The sequence below is a fragment of the Sphaerodactylus townsendi genome, linkage group LG04 (assembly GCF_021028975.2).
Source record: "Sphaerodactylus townsendi isolate TG3544 linkage group LG04, MPM_Stown_v2.3, whole genome shotgun sequence".
Taxonomy (NCBI): domain Eukaryota; kingdom Metazoa; phylum Chordata; class Lepidosauria; order Squamata; family Sphaerodactylidae; genus Sphaerodactylus; species Sphaerodactylus townsendi.
This window is the reverse complement of record NC_059428.1, coordinates 63,315,551-63,342,252: the sequence shown is the minus strand read 5'-3', so window position 1 is coordinate 63,342,252 and position 26,702 is coordinate 63,315,551. Positions and strand designations below refer to the sequence as shown.

The window sequence follows — 26,702 nt, the reverse complement described above, 5'->3', positions numbered from 1 at the left end:
TCTGTTACTGCGACAAACATTTTAGAGAGGTGAATTCTGAGACGAGCCTGGGGAGGTCTGTGATATTTAATTTCCAGGTTCTCTATGACTCTTTGCAAATAAATTGATTGAAAAAATGTTTAGTTAGCTGAATTCAAAGTGATACAAAGAATGGCATGTCAAAATGTGTAAATTGCATAGGCATGTAGTTAGATTTACATAAAATCATTTTGTGTGATAACTGTTAAGGAGTTTAAGGAATTCACAAAGACTGGATACATCAGGGGGAAAATAACAAGTGTTGTACTTCGACTTTGTTTGATATATAATCAAAATGAGACAAAATTGATATTTAGTTTCTTGACTTAGAAAATAGGTCCAGACCAGTTTGAGGCAGATGAAAACTTAAACAGTAAAAAACACAACCAAACAATAAAATAAATGAAAACAAATCACATCAATAAAAATAAGCAAACAAATGAATGAAAAAGCACATCAATAAAAAACAATAAAAAGCACAAAACCAAGCATAAAATCCCATAAAAAAAGCAAAACAATCTGAAATTAAATTGATAAAACATCCCTCAGGTGAGGTACAGATCAAAAACGGTTCAAAAGTGACTACTAGGTAAAGAGAAGTGTTTTGGCTTGACTCCTAAACAAATCTAATGTAAGTACTAGATAAGCCTGAAGGGAAGGACAAAGGCAGTGCACCATCATCAGAAAAAGCTCCATTTCTGGTCGCTACCTGCCTTACAGGCAGGCAGGATCACAGAAAGAAGGATTTGAGATGACAATATTGTCTAATGGGCCATACATCATAACAGGAGGTGGTCCTTTAAGCAGTGGCATATCTGCCCAGGGATGGGGTATCCTTTGCCCCCGGGCACCACTAATCTGGTCACATGGGGGATGCAAAATTGGCCTCCCTCGTGACCAGGAAGATGGCAAGGCAGCAGGAAGTTTTGCTGCCTTGTCATCTTCGGGCGCCCACAGCCCCGCCCATATCATCATCAACATGGGAAGCCCAAGGACACCCCCTCAAAGGAAGCCCAAGGACACCCCCTCAAACCTCGCCCCCCTCCCAGCTCCCAGCCAGCAGTCCCTTGCCCTCCCCTCTGGAAAACTCTCTCATCTCCTTTGCTTTTATAAGAATGGGGGTGGGGCTTGGGAATGGCCCCCCCTAAACCTGGCGTTCAGGTGTAGGGGGGCATCCAGAGAACATCTTTCTTTGGGAGCCATTTTCCCCCCATACGCCTCTGCCTTCAAGTATTCAGGTTATTAACTGATCAACAGAGCATGAGATGACAGTAGCCAAGGGAAAAACAGTTAGTGCCCTGATTATCAGATCCAGACCATACTAAAAATGTCTGTTTGATTGTAAATTTCTTCACCATGCGGTGGAGCCTGAGAAGGGTGAAGTTTGTGGGGCACAAACTGAGAGTGAAACTGACCAGAGAGCAAAATGGTCAAGCAGGAAAAATAAGATGTCTCCTGAGCTCTACATTCTGCACAGCCAGGCAGGAGACGTCTTACAGGCAACTTAGGGGGAAAATGTGCACATTGAAGTGTTCTCCATAAAAGATGCCTTGAGCTAAAATAAGGCATCCTGAAGATGTCTTGGGAAGAAAGTTGTGCAGAGTGCCTTCCGAGGATGCCTTTTTAAGCATCCTCAGGATGTTTTATTTCAGCTGTGCAAAATGGACCTATGACATTAAACCCTCCCCTCTCCAGGTTTCACCCCTAAATCTCCAGGAATCACCCAGTATGGAGTTGACAACCCTACCTCTTGGGAACTTGTGAGAACTATCCTTTTTTTGTGAGAACTATCCTTTTTTTTGCCCTTGATTTCTTGTTTTTCTAAATGTTCACTACTCTATAAAATAACTCAATTCTGATTACATGCAGATAATTTTTTGTGAGTAAGGCCAGATCATATCTTCATTACTGTTTGTTTCCCTATTACATGCATCTCAATCATATCGTACAGAACACAAACGCTTCTAACGAAGGTGCTTTTACCAAACTTCACCATATGAGCCATATACTTGCCCTCTTCCCAAATAACAGAATTATCAGCAACCACTGAGCTTGAGCAATACTGAAAAAAATGGTAAAATTCAAATTTGTCTTTAAAATTATTGTTAAACCCAACTACCACCACCCCCACCCCACAAAAAATATCTTATCGATTCAAATGCGTTTGAATGCCAGGTATTCTTGGTGCTTTCTATGGCTTTGATTGCAGGGTCCGAAGATTTTTATATATGCTATCAAATCCCGGTGAAGTTTCTTCAGGAGACTCTCTGGATGATACCACCCAGGGTTGGTGAAGTTTGGTTCAGGAGGTCCAATTTTATGAACGCCCAAAGGGGTGCCCCATCTCCCATTGTTTCCAATGGGAGCTAATAGGAGATGGGGCAACCCTTTTGAGGATCCATAAAATTGCACCCCCTGAACCAAACTTTGTCAAATCTGAGTGGTATCATCCAGAGAGTCTTCTAAAGATACACTACAAGTTTGGGTATACTATCTTAAAAAATGCACTCCTGACAGGCACCTCAAGAAATTTCCCCATATTCTCCTTTTGAACTGACCTGGCTCCACTGCAGCCAATGGGACATTTCTGGGTGTGTGCAAACAGGCTGCACATTTTTCAAGGTAGAGGCACCAAACTTTCTGGGTGGCTTCAGGAGACCCTCCTGGTATAAGCACCCAGGTTTGGTGAGGTTTGCTTCAAGGGGCAGTCAGAGATGCCCCCTACCCCTTTCAGGGTCCAGCAAAACACACCCCCCCCAGCCCCCACCCCACCACCACCACTCCCACCACTCAAGCAGCAGCCACAGCAATAACAGGAAAGTAGCAAAGTTTTAAAAGTTGGGTAGGTGCAAGACAATAAAACTTGGTTAGTGAAATGAAAACCAAAACCCTTCAGTGTTGTCTCCTCTACAGGCAGGTCTCCTCTGCCGGGTTGGTGTGTCCCATGAAGGCATGCTCTCAATGATCAGTGACCAGATAGAAAGAGGACAAGTTCAAGGCTATTGAATTATCACTCTTCCTCTCTGGACTGTGGCATAGAATGTGCTGACTAGGAACCAGCACTGCAATTCATACTTTTGGGTCAGCCAGGCAACCCAAATGGAGTTTGAATATCCCAGGAAATGAAAATCATCCCAGTCTTGGGCAATTTTGCTTGGGCAGAGTAAACTTTTCCTCTTTTCCTGTGTCCTGTCTCTCAAAGTACAAAGCTTTGCAAAGTTCTAGCTAGCAGAAATGCAAAATAATAACTAACTGGCTGAGTAATCCAGTCTCCAATTTGTTGCCCTGGAAACAAATTTACAAAACAACAAGTTCCAGGGAAGGAGAGAGAAAGATAGACTCAGCCAGAGCCAGCTCAAGCACCATTTCTGCTGGGCTTCAGGCTACTGCCCTCAAGACCCCACTAGAGAGCCTCCAACACACACAACAATGGTAAGTAAAGTGGAGGGAGATTCTTGGGGTGTGTGTGTGTGTTGTTATCTAGTCTTAACTATACGAGAGCTTAAGTTTAAGGGGTAGGAGATTCTCTAGTTTTAACTATACACAGACGAAGGAGGAGGAGTTGGATTTATATCCCCCCTTTCTCTTCTGTAAGGAGACTCAAAGGGACTTGCAAACTCCTTTCCCTTCTCCCCTCACAATAAATACCCTGTGTGGTAGGTGGGGCTGAGAGAGCCCAGCAGAACTGTGACTAGCCGAAGGAAAGCACAGGCTAATCTGAATTTCCCAGATAAGCCTCCACAGCTTAAGTGGCAGAGCGGGAAATCACACCCTAACTACAACACCGCACAGTCAAGTTAGTTAACTTTAAAGGGAGTCCAAGGCAGCTAGTCACTATTGAAGGCACCCTTTAAAGTTTAAATCCCCCGAATGCTGAATATCTATTCGTAATTCAACATTCTGATCTATTCGGATCAGCTTCTATCAGCTCTGCTTGTATTCATGGCTGATAAAATCCAAAAGAAGATGAATACAGGGGGCGGGGGTGGGTTTGGCATTTTAAAAAATTTGGATAGACTGAATCACCAAACCTAGTAGCTTCTGTTTTTGATAGGTGTGTATCCACATACTTCATATGGTCTACCTTTTTCTTTCCCTTTGCTTTCTTCTTGAGAAGAGCTAATATGGTTTAGGCTTTCAGACAGCTGTGAGAATGTTGGTAGTTTGTTTGTTTGTTTGTTTATTCTTTCAATTTTTATACCGCCCCATCCCCGAAGGGCTCTGGGCGGTGTACAGTACAATAACCATCATGTATAAAATAAAACAGCTAAAACCATTAAAAGCAGCGATAAAAATAAAAACTAAACGTAATAACTGGATTAGTTTTCAAGATGGCGTCCGACAAGTAAATAAAAGTTGCAAGTAAATAAAAGGGAATGGTCTTTCTAGGAAAATTGCTTCAGTGGAAAGTGTGTTGCTTTGTATTGGCAGATTATCTCATTGATAAGAATCCCTGCAGCTATCCAGATGCCGTAAATGACTTGTTCTCCTACTACTGCCCCCCCATGTAGACTTTTGCAAATAAAATATTCCTGCTTTCATACTATAACATGCTTTTTTGCCTAATATTAACATTTTAATTAGCAACCTTAGCCATGAAAATGGTGTTACTTCTGTCTAAATCATGCCATCTGATAAGCAGAACTATTATCCATGTTCATATTCAGCTACTAGAAGGGCTTATGTTGCTGACTGCTTCAGTTCATGTAACTGGGGAGAACATGTATGAACATGTATGAGTGAATGGAACCTACAGGATTTGAAGAACGATCCATATAAGTACTTGTTTAAATGTTGTCAGAACTTTATGAGTAGAGGTTAAATACACATGACTAAGTGTCTGTACAGGATATTAATAATATAGAGAGTTTATATGTATAATTTTCATGGAAGTTGGAAATTTAGAAAATAACGTTTAAATAAAACAGGGAAATCTGGGATTTAGAGAAAAAGGTCTCATGCTGATAGTTTTTCTGGCTGGCTTCTTATAAAAACAGCATTCCTGAAATGGCACTGGACTTACATGGGTGGAACTCTGCTTAAGACTGCAGTATTAGTTAACTATTTGATGAACTACAGAAGTTGCATACCCTGACCTGGATAGCTCAGGCTAGCTTGATTTTGTTAGATCTCAGATGCTAAGCAGGGTCAACTCTGGCAAGTATTTGGATGGGAGGACCTCTGGCGAATACTGAGTCAGCGGAGCCATCAAAGAGGCAAAAACCCCTCTGAACATCTCTTGTTTTGAAAATTTAGGGGTTAAGGAGGTAAGAAAGAGGTCTGTACTTGATTGGGGAGGGAAAAAAAGAATTGGCATGATTGAAATTTCTCCTAAAAGCATCTGCATAGATACTGCTTTTGATCAGTATTCTGCTACTATGGTATGTCACTTGAACTGCTTTGCTAGACATAAAAATGTTTCCTTTGAGCACCTTCAGCTTCATATAAGAAGGAGCTCCGTCATTCACTTTTGTAACAGGGAATGTTCTGCATTTGTATTTGACATGCACACTTAGATGTAAGTCTTCAGTGAAATGCAAGTTTTAGGAGAGATCTCCTACCCAGCAGCCATGGTGGCTTGCTACTACTCAGTAGAGCGGGTGTGGGGGCAGGGTGATAGATTTTGTGAACCCAGAGGAAGGAAATAAGTATTGTGAATCCAGAGATGATGTTATTGTACTGGCATCAGGCTCTAGGACTCTCTTGCAACTAGTTTCAGGTTCATGCCAGAAGTGATATTGTGTTGTAGGGGCAATGTCTGTTTGCATGTTACTGTCCCCTAAACCTTCTATCGGTTATCAGTGCTTGACAGGCAATCCTACTGAAGTGTAAACTGGTCAGCTATTCTCATCACAAGTTCTGCACATCTAATTAAAACTCATAGAACCCGTGATTGTGATTCTCATTCATTTACAGATAAATCTGCTACATGGAACAAGTGACATCCATAATCCTAAGGACCTCCTATCTCTGAATGAATGCACCCAACCACGGCATGATAATAACTCTGAGTGCCTGGCCATCTAATAAGGAGGCTAGATGATGCAGCCTTCTTGGTCATGGTATTGAAAATTATGAATTTCCTCTCCTCAGCATGTGAAATTGTTCTATCCCCTTTAATCATTATGAAAAAAAATTAAGAAACCATTATGTTTCATCTGGTGTAGCCTTACTGCTCTTTCTTTTTGTTTTTAATTGACAGTTTTATTTACATGCACTATTTTAAACAGTTTGTTTTTAATCTCTTTTAATTGTTCTCCATTTTAAGAGGCCTAATTGGGCAAATATGTAGCATGCAGAAGTTAAATTCAGTCAATTGAGCCGTCTATTCATCAATGCAAATCCCACCCGTGTGATAACTTTCCCTTTTAATTTGGAGGAGAATTTGAATTTCTGAGAATGATGAAACACTCAGCCAGTCAACCTAAGGTGCTTCTTTCAAATATTATAGTTGCAGTCTAAGAATATTTTCTTGGACAAAAACACTTCTCTGTAAATCTTTTTAGGGTTGCTCACCGCATCACAAAATGTTACGAACACTGGAAAACAAGTGCAATATTAGATGACAGTTTTCCACCCGTATAATAAACTGCTCAGTGAATCATTGTTGCAAACTAATTCTGATTACATGCAATGTATAATTGTGCTGTTGCTTATATGGTCACTTATTTGGAGACTCTGAGATCAAACCTTCTCCTGGTTCCCCATTCTACTCCCAGTCTGCCACATGGCAAACATACCACTAGCTTTAACCTTTGGATTGATGACTGCACTGATGATTGCTGCTGGTAATCTCTGACCACAAGTGACTGACTGGATGAAGTACAACACCACTACATCACCAATGGCCCCTTAAAGAGCCAGATTAGCCAGGGCATCTAGAAAAAGAGGGATAATAGCTGTTGGGTGGACAAGCTGTTGAGCTTATACCCAATTAAACATATGGGAGGAGCCAAATGGAAGACCAGAGAGGAGGCACCAGAGTCTCTCTGAGCTGCAGAGGATTGTGAAGAGATGAATAATAATAGACTGGAATTAACCCCCTTCCCTCTCAACATGTGAGGCCTTTTGCTAGCCCCACAGAGATGAGGTCAGAATACAAGGCAGACACCAAGTCCCTGGATTACCACAGGAATGGGATGAAAAATAGGCACTTGTGATCATTTGTTGTTACTGTTTCAGTTCAAGTTAATTTTTAATTTATTTCTTAATGGTAATATACATCTAATTCTCAATGTGGCCAAATGTATGGATGGCTAAACCTGGAGACTGAATTCTGAAACAGACAAGACATCTGTCTGCAAACCTGGGAAGTCTTTTTTAAAAACCCGGGAATTAGCCCAAATAACATCACCTCTCAGTTTAAGAAACAAACACCCTCTGGGGCTGATGCTAAGCAACCTCAACAGTGGTATTGCTAGTTGAAGCCTTGGTGTCTGTCAGTAACATGTATGTGGGGGAGGGTTTCATGGTCTTTCTAAGGCTGTTTGGGCCCCAGAGGAAGAACTGAAGGAGCCAGACCCAGAAGTAAGCACCAGATGTCTCCCATGACTCATCAAGGTCCATCTGCTTGCTATCGTTCAACAGTAATCTGCACGTGGAATCAGTGTGGTATATTGGTTAGAGTTTCATACTAGGCTCTGACAGACTTAGGATAAAAACTACACTTTGCCATTAAATCTTGTGAGCTGGCAGGGTTGATATAAAATAATATGTAAGAGAGGAGGACAATGTAAGCTTCTTTAGGTACTCCTTGTGGACAAAGGCAGGCTATAACTGTAGTATTGCTGAAGATTGCAGGGGAGATAAACTATAGGTTGGTTACTGTTAGGGAAGGAAAGGAGGAAGGAGGGCAAGGTGAGGATATGGAAGTTGTCATGAGGAGGAAAAAAAGAAATAGTGCTGGGGTTGCCAGTCTCCAGATGGGGCCTGGAGATCTCTCAGATTTCCAAACATCAGAGGTCAGTTTCCCTGAAGGAAAACAGCAGCTTGAGAGGGTAGATTCTGGCATTGTATGATGGTAAGGTCCCTCCCCTCCATAAACCCAGCATTGCCCAGATTCTCTTTGCAAATCTCCAGGAATTTCCCAGTCGGGAGCTCACCATCCTAAATATTGTGCAAGGGGATACGGAGGACAGTGAGTGCCACTCTCGAGACTTCATAGGTTTTTCATTACAGAACTGGGCCCAGCCTGTGTGCCTCACAACTTGGCCAGACTATTTCCAGTGCGGCTGCTAGGGAGAGAGAACAGAAAGCTGGAAGCTGATTGGGGAAGCAGATAAATGTAAGCTGGATGGTGAGAGAGACAGAAACAGGAAAAGGGGAGAAGCTATGGGGGCTCTCAGTGAAAGGGATGAGGAAATAGTGGGGGAATGGCGCAGCGCTTTTCCGCAAGATCGTCGAGTTATTTTGGCCTCGGTAAGGTTATGGCGCTTCTCTTCAGGCCTATTGCCGTTCGGTTAAAATAGCCGCGGCGACCTGACTCTTCTTCCCTCCCCCCAGGGCGGTGTCAAGCCGCCCTAAACAACCCTGGAGGTCGGAGGACAGTGTAGGCGGGGCTTTGACGCCCCGCAGGCTGTTTCCAGAAAGATGACCGTGAGTGGGGCTGAGATTGGAGATAGCGTCATCCCGGCGGCGCTGGTTCGTGACCGCTGGCGCAGGGTGACGCTTCCTCTAAACAACAACCCTTGCAGCGCGTTTAGGGCACGAAGATTGAAATCGCCTCTGTGGAGAGGGAAGAAGAGTTTGGTCACCACTGCCGCGTGGCAGCAGCGGCGCAGGTGCGAACGGGAAGTACCGGGGGCGCCTTCCCTGCGACCACAGACCGTCATCGCCAGCGGAAAGTTCCGAAGTCGTGTTTTCTGCAAGTATTTGCATATTCCCTGCTTGTATTATCATATGTTATTCTGTGATGAATTCAGGGGCTAGCATTCCAGGACATGTAAGGAGGCTAAATAGTGAGCCTTGGGGTCCAAATTGTAATCATACAAACAGCCAGAAATAAACCTATAGTTTATCTTCCCATCCTATCCCCCAAATCTTCAGCAATACTACACTTATAGACCTCCCAGATCAGGCCACTGAAAAGAAAAGATAGGGAACATACTACCAGTATGCTGTAAGAGCAATCATGGGACAGTTTTAAAAACTCCTAAACCTAACTGACCATTACCTACTGATAGTGATCTCATCACAGATGAGATGCATTGGCCCAACAAGGCATGCATAAAAACAGTCACGTTCTCTGCCACAGACTGGGTTTCTAACCCGCCATATCTTTGCAAGGATTATTTGATTCCCCTGTATCCAAGCCTGGGAACCTGGAACAAATCTCCTTCTGATAGTTGGACCAAGTCTGGGTTTGGATTTTCACACATCTGGTAGAATACACCAATAAAAACCACAGGCTTTATTGAAAAGATTGAAGAAGAGGTTCAGACTTAAGCATGAGACAGAAAAATAAGCATGTGTAAAAAAATAACAAATCTAGCTTCCTTATGTATGGTTACAGAGGTGAAGGCGAGTAGGGCACAACATCTTCAAATCAGCATAAGTAGCAAAGCTGTAGCAACTTGCTCTCTCGCCCAGCACTGGTCCTGATGGTATTACCAGGCCATACATGGAAAAACTTGTGCCAGATAGTTATAGACTAACTTTATAGGAAACTGACCACTGATCCCCTGACAACTATAAGTCAATCAAGAACATGATTCAAAAGATGATTCTCAAAGAAGGATAAAATTTCCCCTTCCCATCTGACATCACTGAGAATAGTTAAATCAGACTGCTTTGAAATTCAAAGATGGGATCTCAAGCTTTTCATCTTAGTTTGGGAATAGCAGCAGAGTAGCAAGCCTTTCATATGGAACTCTTTCCATGCTGCTTTTAACACTTGGATAACATGGCCAAATACTGATGTTTAAACTGTCAGATTGATTAATACAGAGATGATAATTTCTCTTGACACCAACCTGCCCTGCCAGTGTTTATGTATACCTTATTAGGAAAGTTTATTTCACACTTTTAAGTCAGGGTTCCTCAACGTTAAAATGGTATATGAAGGGTGGCAGTTAATTTGAAAACTGCTCCAACCCTACAGTAATAAATAGAAATAGTGTCCTGTTGACTGTATCAGTTGTCCGTTGAAGCTTTTGATTCCTCAGACAAAGGCTTCAAGTCTTACTGTTGTTGCTTTTGTCGTCACCCTCCTCACGGAGATTATCATCACCGTCTGTGTCTTGCTGTTTGCAAAGAGTGTGTGACTGGAGGCTGTCATTGCCTGTGGTTGTAAAGTTGTACTTAAATGCTTTCTTTTCCTTTCCTTCCATGGCAGGATTTATGTGGGCATCATTCATGTGATACTCTGGGAATGGCTGACGTTGGAACCATATGCTCCCCTGAGCGCAGCTGTGCGGTGATTGAAGATGACGGCCTCCATGCAGCTTTTACAGTGGCTCATGAAATTGGTATGCAGTGCCTTTTTTGTTCCCTTGCCAAATACAACACTTGTAACAGCTGCATTAGCAACCAAAATACTTTACAAGTAATTCCAGATTTTTCCCTGGTTTAGATATACACTTGAGGATTAAAGCTGTGTGCATGTTCACTTGAGGGTTAACTAATAGGGGATCATAAGGCAAGTGGAGGTGCACAGTAGGTGTTTCTTTTCCGACAGTGTCAATTGTAAGCAGTAGCTGTAGTAGAAATCTGATGGCTGCTACTGTCCATACATGTTTCTTTCAGGAAAGTGTTAGTCCTTAGCATCTACGAAGGCTTAAACATAACTGCTCAGACTAGTAGTTTACTGTACAGAAGAATATATATGCCTACTACATTTGTATTATACAATCTCATGCCTCTGAATGGGAAGAAACATATTAAAAACTGGGTAATCAGAAATTCTGGTGAAAAGAATTGTTTAACAATTGGCACAAGGTAATACACATAACAGGGACATTCAGATAATTACAGAAGAAACCTAATAGGAGCAGTTATCAACAATATTTTACTATTTTATTTTGCTATTTTATTTGTCACGAAATGGCTGTGTATCAACTTTCACAAGCAAATGGATATTTCCTTTTATTATAGCAAAAGAAGTATTCGTTTTGACATAGGAGCAAGTATATTCATACCAAGAAATAATTTTGGTTACCTTCAAAGTGGTAAAAAGTTACCTAAGTTATACTTTTCCACAGGCTAATTCAGACACAACTGAGAAATATGGCTCATGTCTTTTTCCTTTTGGGGAATCTATCATGGCACGCATATGTTTCAACAGTTAGGGCAAGACACTTCTCCCAGTTCTTCTATGACTGAAATCATCAAGAACATTCTCCAAGATTTCGCTCCTCAGTTTTGCACAGTTCCTCTTGTGGTAATTAGTGAATCTGTTTAAGTTTTGTTTTTGTTTTTTAATTCAAATGTTCTTACCTAGATTTTCACCACTTTTATTCTGCCTATTTCTTAACTACTTCTTGGTATGGCACAGCATGCACTGCTAGACGATCTTCCTTGTATTTATGTAGTTTTTGAAAACAGTTTATGCTAGTTCTGTGGCAGTGGAAAGTATCCTACCTTCATGTGGAGGAAATTCCTCCTGCCTAATTCCTGCAAATTAAGTGGCTCTTCCATTGGCTGTAGGAAAACTTTAAACTTTGCTTAGTGGTGTGGTGGATACAAGCCTCTTCCCATAATGGACAATTACATTAAAACTTTATTGTCAATCTTTCAGTCATCTTTCTTGTTTTTAGACTTTAGAATCTCAAACTTCACAAAACTTATCTGTAAAGATGATAGTCCATTCTGGGTATAGTTCGGTATAAATTTAAATGACAGATGCAACTTTACGGTCAGCACCAGAGGAAGTGGGAAGAGAGGAATGTTCCAAAATCAGCCCTTTTCTCACCATGAGTCTTTCAGCTGAATATTCTTTCTTCAAGATAGACTATGAGGTTTCTTGTCTATGGCAACAGTCATACTGAAACTCTGAGGTGAACAACAAACTGGGCTGTACATTTCATGTCTTCATTTGGCTTGCATAGTCAACGTAGACATGGTCACTAAAAGTCTGTTTTCCATGAGGACTATTAGCTGTTCAGAGTGTACAACAATTTTTAAAATGGAAAACAGGGTGTGTGTGTCCCCTTTACATTCTTGGAAGGAAATAACAAGGCTAAAGGAACTTTCAGAGAGTGCCAACTTCTGATTTCCCTTGTGTCTCATGCCAAACCAAAGTAAAGTTTGCTTTGGGAGTATCATTGAACTAGTTCAGTTTTCAAATAGCTAGCAGGTAGGGTGCACGAGTGTTCAAAATCCTTCAAAGGAATGTAAAGAAACTCACAAAATTTGCAAGTATGGTTTTCGTATTAACAGCATAAAAAATTTGTGATCAAATGGGACATTCTTGGCAAGAAATATGATAATAATATGTTGTTGAGATTTTCAAGTTCATGAAACAAACTATTTGAAACTGACCGAGTGTAGTTAATGTTCTAGTCTTGTGAACTGGCACTGTTGCAACCTGCAAGAGCCTCATATCACTGCCATGCAAACCGCTAAAATTCTAAATTTAACAGCATCATAAAACTCTTAATTGAAAAATCTGACCCAGTGTCAGACGTATATGTTTTAGTTAACTGTTGGGGGTACAGTACTCAGCACATGTTCCGTTTAATTGTCTTGATTCTTAATTCCCATATTCCAGATCTAAGTTCTGGCATAGTAAAAGATGGGGGTTTTTTAGCTGAACAGATTTGGCATCAGTGAAAGAATATCCATGTCATTGCTGATATATTTGACCTCAATTTGCTACCCTGTCCAATTTCCTAGCACTGCTGAGGATGCTATCAGAAAAAGAACAAGCTGTCTTCTACACAGGAACAGGATTTTGTGGTTTCCCCTTTGATAGTGAGGCTGCTGATGGAGTGCAGCAGCAACAGGGCCTCAACATGGCAGGTTTCCCTGTGATTTCCCTGCTACCATCCCCCAAAAGTGGACACCCCCCTCTTGATGGGTCACTAGGGTTTATCATTGGAAAATGTAGCTAGATTATCACTGTATCAATATATACCATTGCACAATAGATGTAGCAAGGTTTTTAAATGCCCAGCAGGGTTTTGAAGGTCTCTGGCAAAGTCTTCTCTTGCAAAAATATGCTTTTTTTCCTGCTTATATCTCTACAAGAAAAGAGGCTAGATATTTATTTTTTAAAGCTGATAATTCAGAAAACCTGCTATACTTTTTGTTACAATGGCATAACAAAAGGACTGAATCAGAGAAAATGGCTGTCATGTGGGACAGAAAATCTGAATTTTCCCATTTACACAGCAGCCTCACAGGCTCTACTGCAATCTTTCCCAACACTTTTGAGCAAAGCAGGTTTTACAAAGACTGGGCGAAAGCTGCAGAAACCCCTGTATGTGCATAAGTACACCCCAGTGTTGTAGGGAAGCAGGAAGAAAACAATCCACTTGAGGCAGATAACCTGTGTTGCACACTCCACAGTGGGAAAGAAGTTGCAATACCTGTGGCCCCTTAAATATTGCTGGACCCACACAGAAAGCAGACAAATCAGATCAGAACCAGCCCACATCACCCACTATTTGAAATCCCTTGTGAATTGAGTTAGTGGCTTCATCCTTGTTGCATGTTCTGCTTAGAACACAGGTGTCAAACTTGTGGCCCTCCAGATGTTATGGACTACAGTTCCCATCATTTCTGCATGAAGCTGGCAGGGGATGATGGAAACTGTAGTCCATAACATCTGGAGGGCCACAAGTTTGACACCTGTGGCTTAGAACATGCCAAAGAAGTGTGAATTGCTAGCAGTCTTCTTATCACTTGTTGCAAAAGGATAACAAATGTAACTATATGATGAGCCAGTGGTTGGATTGGTAAATGAAGATTGAGGAGTTTGAATACAACCACAAGTATTTGGCAGGACTTATACAAATTTCAGTTGCCTACGTCTGAATTCCAGATACCGAGACATCTCAACAGGGTATAATGCCACAAAGTCTATACACCAAAGCATCCATTTTGTGCAGGGGGACTGATCTCTGTCATCTGGAGACCAGTTGTGATTCTAGGCATAGGCTATAACAGGGCGGGGTGGGGACAAATGCACCAGGTGGGCTGCCATTGGGTCACGTGGGGGCAGAAAAAAGCCCCCCACAGTCCTCCTCTTTCCCCCCTTGGCCTGGTCCTGCCTTCTTCGCCCTGCCCTGTCAGACTGCTCCTGAAGGAGCAGCCTGGCAGCATCACTGTCTGGCGCCCCTCAGCCCTGCCAGGCTGCCCAAGACTGCTGCTGCACCACCTAAATTAAGTGAGGTGAGGGTGGGGTCATGGACCAGACCTGTGGGGGCCTGGCAAAGGCCTTCCTTCCCCCCATGCCACCTCTTGCCACCCTCACCCCACCCTCACCCCACCCTCATCATGAGGATCCGTGTTTTCCAAGCAGATTTTTGTGCCAATGTGGTGCCATAAAGCGTGGCCTGTGTGATTGTTGTGTTCAGACATGTGGCTAATGGCTGGAGTTGTGATTTGCTCATGATTTTAGGATGACTTAGCACAAAGATCATGAGGATCTATGTTTTTCAAGCATGTTTTTGTGCCACTTCTAAAGGCCCTTTCCCACTAGAGTGTAGGGTGCATGATTGTTTGAGCCTAGTGCTGCCCAGGTATGAACTTCAAGACATGTTCTATAGTTTCATGGTGGTTTCATTTCATCCCAATGCAAAAATCATATGAATTCATGAGGATCTGTTTAAAATCATCTGGATCCGGCTTTTACCCAGATTTGTGAGTTGGGGCATGTTCTATAATGTGATGGTAACTTTGAGATGACCTGGTGTAAAAAAACTTTGTTTGGTCATGGTGGGAGAGGGTGGCTGCCGGGGGGGGGGGGGGGAGAGAACCCAGATTTTGTCCCAGTCTCCATTTTTCTTAGCTATGCCTCTGATTTCAGGTGATCTCTAGCTCCTGCCCGAGGTTAGCAACCATAGTTCCTCTAATGGAAATAGCTGCTTTGAAAGGAGTCGTCTATGGCATTACATTCCTGTGAGTTCCCTCCTCTCCTCAAACCCCAGGCTTCCCCCACCATATTTCTAGGATTTCCTAACATGGAGATGGCACCCTATTGCCTTCCCACCCTACAGCCTACCTACACTTATTTGCCCCTCTCTCTTAGCTTCCTCTATTCTCCCAACAGTCTCTACCTAGGAAAACTATGTCCCAGTTGCATGGTGCTGGTCACTGAGCCAGGCCCACTTGCATGGTAGAGAACTCTCAAGGACTTGTGGGGTGATACCTCATTTTCTGCTGTACCCTTTTCCCCACAATATTTCCTTTTTTCCTTTCCCAGGCAACTCCCATATCATCTCTCCTATCCCTGCCTCATTCTCTTCTTTACAGCCATTCGCCAACCTGTATTTCATCTGCCTACAATCTTCAATTGTATTTATTATTTTTTTAATTCATTTATATTCTGCATTTCTTCTCAGTGGGGATCAAAGCAGCTCACATTATTCTTCTGACCTCCTTTCTAACCACATAACAACCTGTGAGGGAAAGTATGTGACTGATCCAGAATCACCCAGTGAGGTTCTTTTTCAAGATGAAGATTTGAACCTCAGTCTCCTAGATCCTACTCTGAAGCTCTAGCTGTTACACCACACTGGCTTCCATAAGGTAGCTGCTGTTGAACAATAGCAAGCAGCCAGGCCTAGTTGAGTCATACAAGTTGGATGGTATCAAGTGACTCAGAGACTGCTGTTGGCCTAAAAAATTGCCAGTCTTCAGATGGGACCTATAGATCTCCCAGAATTACAACTGAACTCCAGATAACAGAGATCTGTCTCTCTGGAGAAAATGACTGCTTTGGAGGGTGGACTTTATGGCAATTTATTTGGCTGAGGAATTTCCCCTTTCCAAACTCTGCTCTCCTCAGACTCCCCCTCAAAATGTTCCTGAATTTCTCAATCTGGAGCTGGCAATCCTAGCAAGACCGGGAAAGGGCCTTGTGCCCTCCCCCTGCCTTTTCACAGAAGCCCAGCCTGGAATACTGTAGTTGCCTAGCAACAATCACTGAGGAAATCTCTTACTTAAAGCCACAGAAACTCCTTTTTATCATTTTCAGGTTTTTCTTTAAGTCCCCAGGGTATTTTCCTGCAAACCTGGAATTCTTTTGAGATTTGTAGAATGATTTGTCTTGCCCATTCACATCTTAAGTCATCCAATATAAGTTATCCTTAGATTTGCCAACTGCTATCCATATCAGCATAGTTTTCCCACAGACTTTTAACTATAAGTTGGTTTCCCTGAAGGGTCTAACCCTGAAGGACCCTAACCCTGAAGATTCCCTGAAGGACCCTAATCCTGAAGGGTCATAATCCAAGCCAAATGTTGAATTTTAGGGCAGTTCTAATTAATATGTTGAAAAGTATAAAAATGAGATTTCATAACTTAATATTCCATGTTGCTCATAAATCTTGTCCATCTGCACCAGCTCATGCACAAACATTCTACAGGTAAATCTCTAGGATGCTGAAATCGTATGCAAATGATACAAATGTAAATTCATAAAATCTGTTTTGAATATAGAACATACATTTCAATGAATTTTTTTCCCTAGAGTAGTCATGCATTTTTGTGGAAAGTGGAGTCTTTTCTGGTCAAGGTACTGTCAGATGCTGTGTACTGTTCTTCTTTCCATATCTAGACTTATTTGGGTGCTACATTGTTCTGGAATTCTACTCAGACTGAGATCAGAGGTGGACTTCTCCCAGCTGTACTGTATTGTACTGACCTTCTTACATTTTTAGATATGAATTAACAAGAAAATCCCACATTTATTTTAACACATGATCGACTGACTTGCTAGTTCCCTTATATCCCTGATGAAGAGACATTTGAAGGAACTGAAAGGGGTGTAATTGATGGAATTCTTGGTGAGGAATAAGCATCTACAGAGATCGTTTTCCCTGCATGAAATGGCAGTTTTGGAGGTCAGATTCTATGGTATACCCTACCATAGAGTCTCAGAGAAGCAGAAGTCATACACTATCTTCAAATCTCTGCTAAACTTCTTTCCCTCCCCCAAACTCACCATCCTCAAGCACTACCCTCCAAATCTTTAGTAATGCCCAAGCTGGAGTTGACATCTCTGTTTATAGCATACAAGAAGATAGATCTTTACCCAGAGGAGGTTATATTCTGACATTTGACAGAGGGGAGACAACAGAAGGAGGAGAGAAAAGTAAAGGCAAGTATATATGTTTTCATTCCAGTTACAGGTGTTTAAGCTTAGTTTTCTAGGGAAGCTGGATTGTGCAAAGGATTTATATTTATTTATTTATTTTATATTTATACCCCGCCCTTTCCAACAGGATAGGTTTTAAAGGGGGAGATGAATGAAATAGGAGAGATGGCACTATGCAAGTATTTTGGGAGGCAGTTCCAAGTGTAGAGGCGGCAAGCAGAACATTTATAAACTGCTGCAAACTCAAAGTATGTTTCCTAAGGACATTATAGGCTGGTGCACATGTTTTGGCATGTGAAGGCTGCTTAAATCACTTGGTGATCTTCCTCTTTCTGCTACCGTATATACTCGAGTATAAGCTGACTTTTTCAGCACATTTTTAATGCTGAAAAAGCCCCCCTCGGCTTATACTCGAGTATATACGGTAATTCCAAGATGGCAGCCAGAGCTGGGGCTGCTGTGGGGATCCGGTAAGCATGTTGCTGCTTTTTTTCTAACTCACCAGCCTGACAGGACAGCCTGAATAGCATTACAACTAGGGTGTGTGTGTGTGTGTTAAAAGAAATGGAGGCATTTCTCTCCTAAGGGTTATTGGTGCGTTGCATTCTAGATGAATACAATTCTTCATACAGTAGTTTACTGCCAGACACTGATGTTGCTGAAGACAAACACTTTCTTTGGAGCAAAGTTTAGGCTGGCATGGCTATGAATCTCAGAATTATTCTACATTTGGAGGAAAACAGTGGTTCATTTGTGTTCCTAGAGTGCTGGAAAGCTGCTCATCCCTAATGCAAACTCTGTTAAGCAACTCTATCTCATCTTGCTCCCAAATCTTCTGTTTTTAGCTGCTACTGAGTCAAATTCGTCAATAAGTTTCCCAGTTTTTTTGTGGTAAAATTGGGTGGGTCGGCTTATCCTCAAGTATATATGGTAGTTCCATCCCCCCATGTCTCACACCTTGCCTCTCCAAAGAATGGGAGAGTAACCAGTTACAGGAGATGGTTCTTGAAACAGAACAGGATTTAACTAGAGAAGTGCTCCCAAATTGAACTAGAAGGCTGAGAAGGCTACAGCTTCCAGCAGTGCCTACAATGTAGTTAAGTTCTGATGAATACACATAGACTTGAATTACAGATAGTAGGAAGTGTTCAGGAAGGCCTGAAGGCCTAAAGCCTTGGGAAACTGTTGCAAGCACAAATTGATCTCTATATACTGACATATATAGACCAATAGTCTGACTTGGTATAAGACATTGTTGTATTCAGATAGTCAATACAATTGATCTTAATGCACCAAAATTGTTTCTTATATTTCTTGCCATGAACTTCACTTCAGTCTCATTCATAGCAATAAACTATGTAAGATAGTCCGTGGCTGGTGAAAGGGAAAAAAACAAACTGGCAGTTAGCATGCTGCAGAAAGTGAGGTGTCAATGGAAGAATAGAACCGAAACACCAGGGCAAAACATGGAGAGAGGAAAAGCTCAAAACCAGATGGCAGCATGGGACAGCAATGCACTGCAGCTGTTTTGCATGTAGTCAGCTCTTCTCTGTATGCAAGTATGGGATAAGATACTACTGAAGAAGCAAGTGAAAGCACTATAGAACTGCAGTGATTAAAAGGAAGCTTGGCTTCATCAGAGACCAGATGGGAACAAATTTTTCCACACACATTCTTTCTTGATGTTTAGGGCCACCCATTGCTTGAATCCTGTTGTGTTTTTTTAAGTGTAACCAGATCTCCTTTAGATCACAGTAAAAATGATGTAATGTTGGGGAAGAGTGACAGTCAACAGCCTCTATCAATGCCATCCTAAGCAGAGCTAAAACCAGCATTAAGCTGAGTATAGTTACAGTGGTCTCATTATCCAGGTTGACTCAGAGGCATATCTAGGGAAAATGGAGCCCTGGGTGGGGATGCTGGGAGGGCTTGCACAGCGCTCCAGGGCAGGGATGGAATGCCCTCCCCAATTGAGAAGGACTCACTTTGTGAGTCCTGCTCCCTTATTGGTGGAGGATTTGTCATTGGACGTTCCATCCCTTAGTGTTTTATTATTGGTAAGATATCCTCTTGAGTCAATGTGATATAATGGTAACAGTATCATGGTACATTTGTAAAAGCACTAGATTGTTTCAGGTGATTAGTATAATAAAAATTTAGAAACATTGTATCAGAACATTTAGTGAATAACAATCACCATTATATTCAGTGGAAATATTTAAGAGGCAGGGACAGGTTCCACAGTACAATAAAGGGGGAAATGTATGTTTCTCTTAACCAGTTACAATCCATATATCTGACTTCTAAAACATTGATTTTTATTATCTTTAATGCATGTTTCAGTTAAACACTGTATTTGTATGAGACAATATTTTCTGGATTAAAGCCCAAGACTTCAGGGTCCAATGCTTTGGTCATTCAACTAATCTTTCTTGAGTCCTTAATCACATCAAACCCATTTACATCAAGGAAGCATCATGTGAAGACAGATTTACAGGGCCAGTCACAAGTTAAATGTTTCTTTGTTCTGTCAACTTCAGAAAACTCATTTCTGCTACATAAATGAAAGGGGGAATAATCTCATGGTTTCTCTTAGTAAGTTGAAAGTTTCCTCCATCTTAAACATTTCCAAATTCCCTACTTGTAATCACACTCACATACCATGACTGTGAGTAATATGGCTTTTTAAAATGCTTTGTGGTGTTTTATTTTTAGGCTGCATCTTGTCATTTACTAGGCTGTAAGAAAAAAGCTTCTGTTTGTTTACCAGCTTTTTCACCTCTTTCATGTGACTCCAGTTATTTCTGTTTCCATTTGCCTCAGATAATGAAGTCTGAAGTATCTTATTCTTGGAATACATTACTTAACATTGACAAGGCCAGAACTTGTGATGTGAGGTAAAGTGAACTTTGCTTCTGAGACCCCAGTGTGATCAAAGGTGATATCAGTGGTTAGGAAAAGGCAACCTGAAAATAATCAAAGAAGTTGGCAATTAGTGTGTTCATGCTCACCCACCCATTGCTTAGACAACTAATGCTGCAGCCATATCACTTGTGTATGCACTAGTATTGAGGTACTGCAGTTATTTGCAGCTGGATTTATCTGGTGTGAACAAGACTGTCTAGCTGCAAATGATTGCTATAGCACAGTAATGAACATGATGTCCCGTAATATGTGGGTACAGCCTTGTGCATCTTTTCCTTGTGTCTGCAGCATAGGTTAATACTTCTGCTTTTGTGGATAATTACTATACTTTTATTATTTAATACTGTGAACATGCCACTGAGTGATGCATTAACACTTTTTTCTTGGCGGACTTGTTAGGAATGTTTAATGAAAGTTAATTATGTGTTATCATATTGTAACTACTCTGACTTATTTAGTTACAAATGGGACAGTGACAGGATAGCCTTTTTTAAAATGTTTCAGTAAAGGATTACGGGATAAATTGGATTTTTAGTCTATTTTAATCTGGGTTGCTGCTCTGGGTTGGAAAATATCTGGAGATAGAACCTGAGGATGGCAGAGCTTGGAAAAGCGTGGCCCGCGGCTGGACCAGGGACGTCCGTTGCGGGCAGGAGGGACCTGGCCCCAGCCACACTGCCACCAGAAACGGCAGCCAGGCAGCTTCAGGACCCAGCCGTGCATGTGCGCGGGCCAGGTTCTGGATGGCTAGGGCCATCACAGGGGCCAGAGGAAGGCCAACAACATATGCGGGCACCGGTCTGGCACCCACATACTTAAGGGACCAGCCATGCGGGCGATGCCATTGTCACCCGCCTGGCCCGAAGACAGACCTACCCACCCATCCCTGTCTTGCATGCTTTAGATATGGTTTGCTGTGTTTGCTTTTGTTATGTCATAGCCAGTTGGCAGGGTGCACATGGGAGGTGATCAATGGGAAAAGGAGAGCTGAGGAAGCTCTGTGGTTGGAACGCTCCCATAAGGGGCAAGGGTGGAGTGAGCCAGTGGTTGGGACTCCCAGCAGGGCCTACCAGGCTCGCGCACTACCAGCAGATTGGAACAGGTGCCTGGAAAGGGTCCATCGCTCACCTGGCTCCCATGTTCCAATCTGGCCTGTCACGGTTCATTCCTCCAGCACAAGTATTTGGGTCCTGCATCGGCCTGCAAAGTGGGGTATAAGGCCATTTACTCATGCAGTGTTTACCTTATGGCTGTGTGCTTCGCAGTGGGATTTTTGTTTAAACAGGAAAAATCCACTGCAAAGCTTCTACAGCCAAGCAAATCTGCCATTTAGTCCTCTCCCCCTTACACTTCCTTGTTTAATTCATGTGGGAGAAACTGTTCTTGTGTGAGCAAAGGGGAGCAAGAAAACCTGAAGAAAGGGAAACACATGTTGATGTCCATTACTTTCTCTTAAAAGTCATACTCTGAGAGCTTTGAGAAACCATGGAAATTCTCAGATCTGACAGAACAATGAGTACTGGAGAGGAGGGAACAGAGGCTAAGGGTGGCCGTCTGTCAGGAGTGCTTTGATTGCGTGTTCCTGCATGGCAGGGATTTTTGGACTTGATGGCCCTTGTGGTCTCTTTCAGCTCTATGATTCTACGAGAGCACAGAGAGCGATATTACAGAAGATGGGTTGATCAGTCCTCTGGTCATGCCTTATTAAAAGCCTCCTATGTAAAGGTGGACCCAAAAAAACACTAGTACCAACAGGCAACACATTTCAGCAGTGTGATTTAGACTGAAATGTAGAAGAGATGCTGGGAGTTCTATTTATGAGACTTGCAACATTTTTATTTCCTTTAAATGGTGAATAGATATAGTTTTTATTACACACTAAAGCCAATTGGTAAGCTCCATCCAGGTTTACAGTCATGAAGAAGGGAGGAGGGGTCTTCTTTGAGTAGAGTTTCTAGTTAATGGCTGGCAAAAGCAGGAGAGGGGGCAGGAATGTAGGGAAAGCCACTGTGCTAACAGCTCAATGTCACTTTTCTGGAAGTGATATTGTGTGCCTTGTATGGTACCATTATTTAAACCCTTTTTCTCCCACAGGTCCTCAATGGGCAACAGAAAGGGAGACTTCTTTGAAAACCCAAAAATGCTATGGAACCACATGGAACTATAGTTAGGAAAGTTGGACTAGAAAATCAGGGGTAGGGAACCTGCGGCTCTCCAGATGTTCAGGAACTACAATTCCCATCAGCCCCTATCAGCAAGGCCAATTGGCCCGTACTGGCAGAAGCTGATAAATGAAGCCAATAGCTATCTGGCACAACTGGGATTCCTGAACAAACCAGATACAAAGATGGCTGCATATAGTCCAGATTATTACAAAATGAAATTGGGAAAAATAATACATGGCGTTTAAACAGAGGCGTTTCACTCCCATTGGGCAAAGAGAGTGGGCGAGATTTGCCCACCAGGTGCAACCACAATGAAACAAGGTTGCGAACATTGTAGGATTTTTTGTATTTTCAGTGTTTTTCCATTTTTTGGCCTGCAGAGGGGCGCAGTTTTTTAGGCTAGCAGCACCAAAAAAATTTCAGGGATGTTTTTGGAGACTCTCCTGATGCTATCACCCAGGTTTGGAAAGGTTTGGTTCAAGGGGAGGTCCAAATTTATGGTCTCCCAAAGGGTCCCATCCCCATTGTTTCCAATGAGAGCTAATAGGAGATGAGGTTACACCTTTGAGGGTCACGATAACTTTGGATCCCTAGACAGACCAAACTTCTCTAAACCTGGGTGAATATCATCAGGAAGAATCCTTTACTGATACCACCCAGGTTTTGCCATGAAGTTTGGTCAGGGGTCCCAAAGCTATGGACTCCCAGAGGAGTTGCTCCATAATCCATTGTTTCGAGCAATGGGAATAACTGGCGAAGATGGGAGACTACACCTTTGAGGGTCCATAACTACAATGAACCCCCTAAATAAACTTCACCAAACATGGAAGTAATTATCGATAAAGGAGACTTCCTAAAGAATACCCTGAAAGTTTGGTGCTGCTTCTCCTAACACCGCCTGCCAGCAGGCACCCAAAATTTCCCAGATTTTCCTTTTAAGAATCCCCGCCTTTGACATGGATTTGAAGGGAGAATCTGAGATCCCTGATTTAAACATTGAGAGAAGTGATGCTGTTTCGGGGTGGGGAGAATCAGCCCCAAAAATAGCATCACTTCAATGTTGTTTAAACCTGAGAACTGAATTCTCGCAAAGATTAAAAGTAGATCTGGGCTCCCTAGTTTAAAACACCATTGAAAATGATGCTGTTTGTTTGGGGTGGATTCCAGCATCCTTACTTGTTTAAACTAGGGAACCCAGAGCTCTCCTTTGAAGAACATTGAAAAGATGTGATGCTGTTTTCCCCAATTGGGGGGTACTGGATACAACACCATAAAAATGTTTCATAGCGGTAATAAAACATTTTTGAAAGCATTTTGAAAATGTTTTCAAAAAATGTATTTCTGCTAGTGGCGTAACTGACCCGAAGCATTGCTGTGCTCAAGATCTGTGAGAGTTGGGGAAGTGTTCTATAATGTGGTGGTGACTTTGAAACAACTACTGGATTGTGAAATCATTTCGTATTCTTGGTCACAGTGGGGAGGGTGGCTGCCAGTAGGTATGAAACTCCGAGTTTGATTTACCTAGATAAGCCACTGGAAGTAGCTACAAGAGATGCTTGGCGTTGCATTGAGTGCAGCGCCTGGGGGGAACATCAAAGCTCAAGGTTTTGCCCAGGGCTCCAGGAACTGCCTGGATTACGTCACTGATTTTAAAAGATAGAAAGTTGAAAGCTGCAGACATTTTTCTCTCTGGCTCATTCCACACATGCAGAATAATGCACTTTCAAACTGCTTTCAGTGCTTGGGTGCTGTGTGGTTTCCAGGCTGTATGGCCGTGTTCTAGCAGGAGAGAATGCACCTTAACAGAACCATGACTTCACGCTTCCGGAAACCACACAGCACCCAGAATGATTCCGACGATGAAAACTAGCCTTGACAGTACATTGCTTTCAGGTATAGCTCTTTGAAGCTGTCGCGAGGAATGGCAAAATCCACTTGCACAGCGGCGGGTTGTGAAAGTGGTTTGAAAGCAGCATTATTTTCGTTATTAGCGGAAGGGAACCTCTCACAAAGCAGCTCCGTCTTCTGTCTTTTCTCACAACAAGCCGGGCCAAAATTAATGTTGCTTCAGGCGAAGTATATGCCGGGGAAAGCGAGGCTGGGAACAACACCTGCTCTGGGTGCCCCCCTGGCCCAGCGTCCCCTACTCCCATGCCCCCCTCACTTGGAGGTGGCTCGGATGGGCATTGCAGCAGCAGGCCAGTTCCTACATGAAAGGAAAGAAATGCCATTAAGAATCCAGAAATCATCATACTTCCAGTGGACAAAGGAAATGCCACAGTAATAATGAATACTAGAATAGTATAAAGGGGAAAAAATCGAGAGGCTCCCGCCGGATCGTGGCATACAAAAAAACTAAGATAAAGACCAACCAAGAAAATCGCTCACCGCAGAAATTAACCCATTGATTCACGAATTCCTCAAAGTAACCAGGGCTTTACACCAATGACTCTGCCGTCAAATGCTTCCACCCCAGTTATATGAACTCCCAAATTTCACGATGATTCATCCCATAGAATACCTATTATTAGCGTGATTGGTTCCCACATATGAACTGGCAAAATTCTTGACTTTACGGATTAAAGCCACATCCCAGGACACACAGCGCGGTATGTTAAAGACTCAAGCTCACTTCATTAAAATGGCGATTTCCATCTCAACCCTAACGGCAGACTTATCAGCCGATGGTGATACTATTCCTGAAAGGTTCCAGTGAAGGATACACTCATTCATCGGCCAGTTTTCAAAACAACATCTGGTTTGTTTCTGGCACTGCCTAACAATCAGCTTCAATGAGGCGATGATTACTATGAGCAAGCAGATTAGGATAGCCATCGAAGCCCCCTCAACCGGTGATAGCCAATTTTTTACATGGAACATTTCGAAAAACAAGCCACTCCAAGCGCGCAGAAAATCTACAACTTGTGGTTTTGATTTGTAGGATGATACTTTTACAATCTGGAGCCATAGGGAAGAGCTGCTAATTTTCTGGACCACCTTAGCGGCGCATCACCCGGCAATTCGGTACCATGGAAACTGAAAACCATTAGATGTCTTGATCTTCTGCAAAGCCCAACCATCAATTGGGACACACAGTATACAGAAAACCAACATACGGGCCGGTATCTACATAAAACTCCAGCCACCACCCACAACTAAAAAAGGGGTCTAATCAAAACTTTGACAGATCGTGCAAAATTAATCTGTGAACCTCACCTCCTCCCTGGAGTAAAATCCTGATTATCTCACAGACTGGGCTCTGCGAATGGCTGCTCCACAACAGAGAATTAGAAGGCTTTAAGATGAAAACCCAGAGGGACTGGTGAAATGGCCCCCACTGGAAAAATGTTTCTACCATCAAGAGAATCACGGATCAAATAGGAAAACTGATGAAACAATAACCTACAAACGTCTTTAAAACCTGCGAAAAATACAGCAGATGCTATGTTCAGCAAAGGACAAGAGAATACTCATGCAGCTGTGGAAAGATCATAGAGCGCAGAGAGCAGCATTCAGACTTGTATTAAAAAGAGCACAAAAAAGACATGGTGACGCCATCGAAAAATTCTGCAGTTTACTGAAGCAATAGCAAACAAAACTGGACATAACATTTTGTTTGAGAAGTACGGAAATTCTGGACAACTTCGGATGGATTTTTAGCAATGGGGCCATAGGGAGTTATTGGAAATCCACGAACCTGAATTAACTTCAACAAGAAGGAAGAAGGAGCTCTGAGAATTAACAAAACTTGGCTAGCATGCCAAAACATCAGAATCAGGCCAAGTGTATGCTATGTTTCATGGTTGACCGAGCTCACCCAGATACAGGATCGGCATTCACAAATACTGTTGCTTACTGCAGGTATGCAAATGTAGAATACAAATATAAATGGACTGAAAACCCACCACTCGTACAATGCAGTCAACCACACCTTTTGCATAGCAAGTTCCGCCAAACACTTACTGATTGGTTCCCTACCCTGGGACGTGGACAATATATGCTAAACACTCCCTTGTCACTTGACACAGTGCAGCACTTTTCTCTGTGATACACCTCTGAAGATACCAGAAAGCCACAGATTGCGGGCTGAAATGTTGGAACAAGAGATCTTATGAGACCCACGGCCACACAGCCTGGAAAGCCCACAACAACCAGTTGAGTCTGGCCATGAAAGTCTTCGACAATACAATAAAATCTCGTCATAATGGGGAAAGTGGCATCTGAAGGCTGAGGTGGAAGAGCTGTGTGCAGAGCTGCAAGTTGGGTTCAGCTGGGCTGAACCAGACTTGCAGCTCAGCACCTGCCACAGCCATCAAATCCTACTGGAGCCTGAT

At 42.5% G+C, this 26,702-nt stretch overlaps 1 protein-coding gene across 1 annotated transcript in view; it reads left to right on the top strand.

Moving 5' to 3' along the window:
- ADAMTS5 (ADAM metallopeptidase with thrombospondin type 1 motif 5) overlaps positions 1–26,702 on the top strand; it is a 74,604-nt gene that overhangs the window by 12,206 nt on the left and 35,696 nt on the right. The window contains exon 2 of the mRNA XM_048493891.1: positions 10,352–10,484. Coding sequence (XP_048349848.1) covers positions 10,352–10,484 — 133 coding nt within the window. The remainder of the gene's footprint in view (positions 1–10,351; positions 10,485–26,702) is intronic.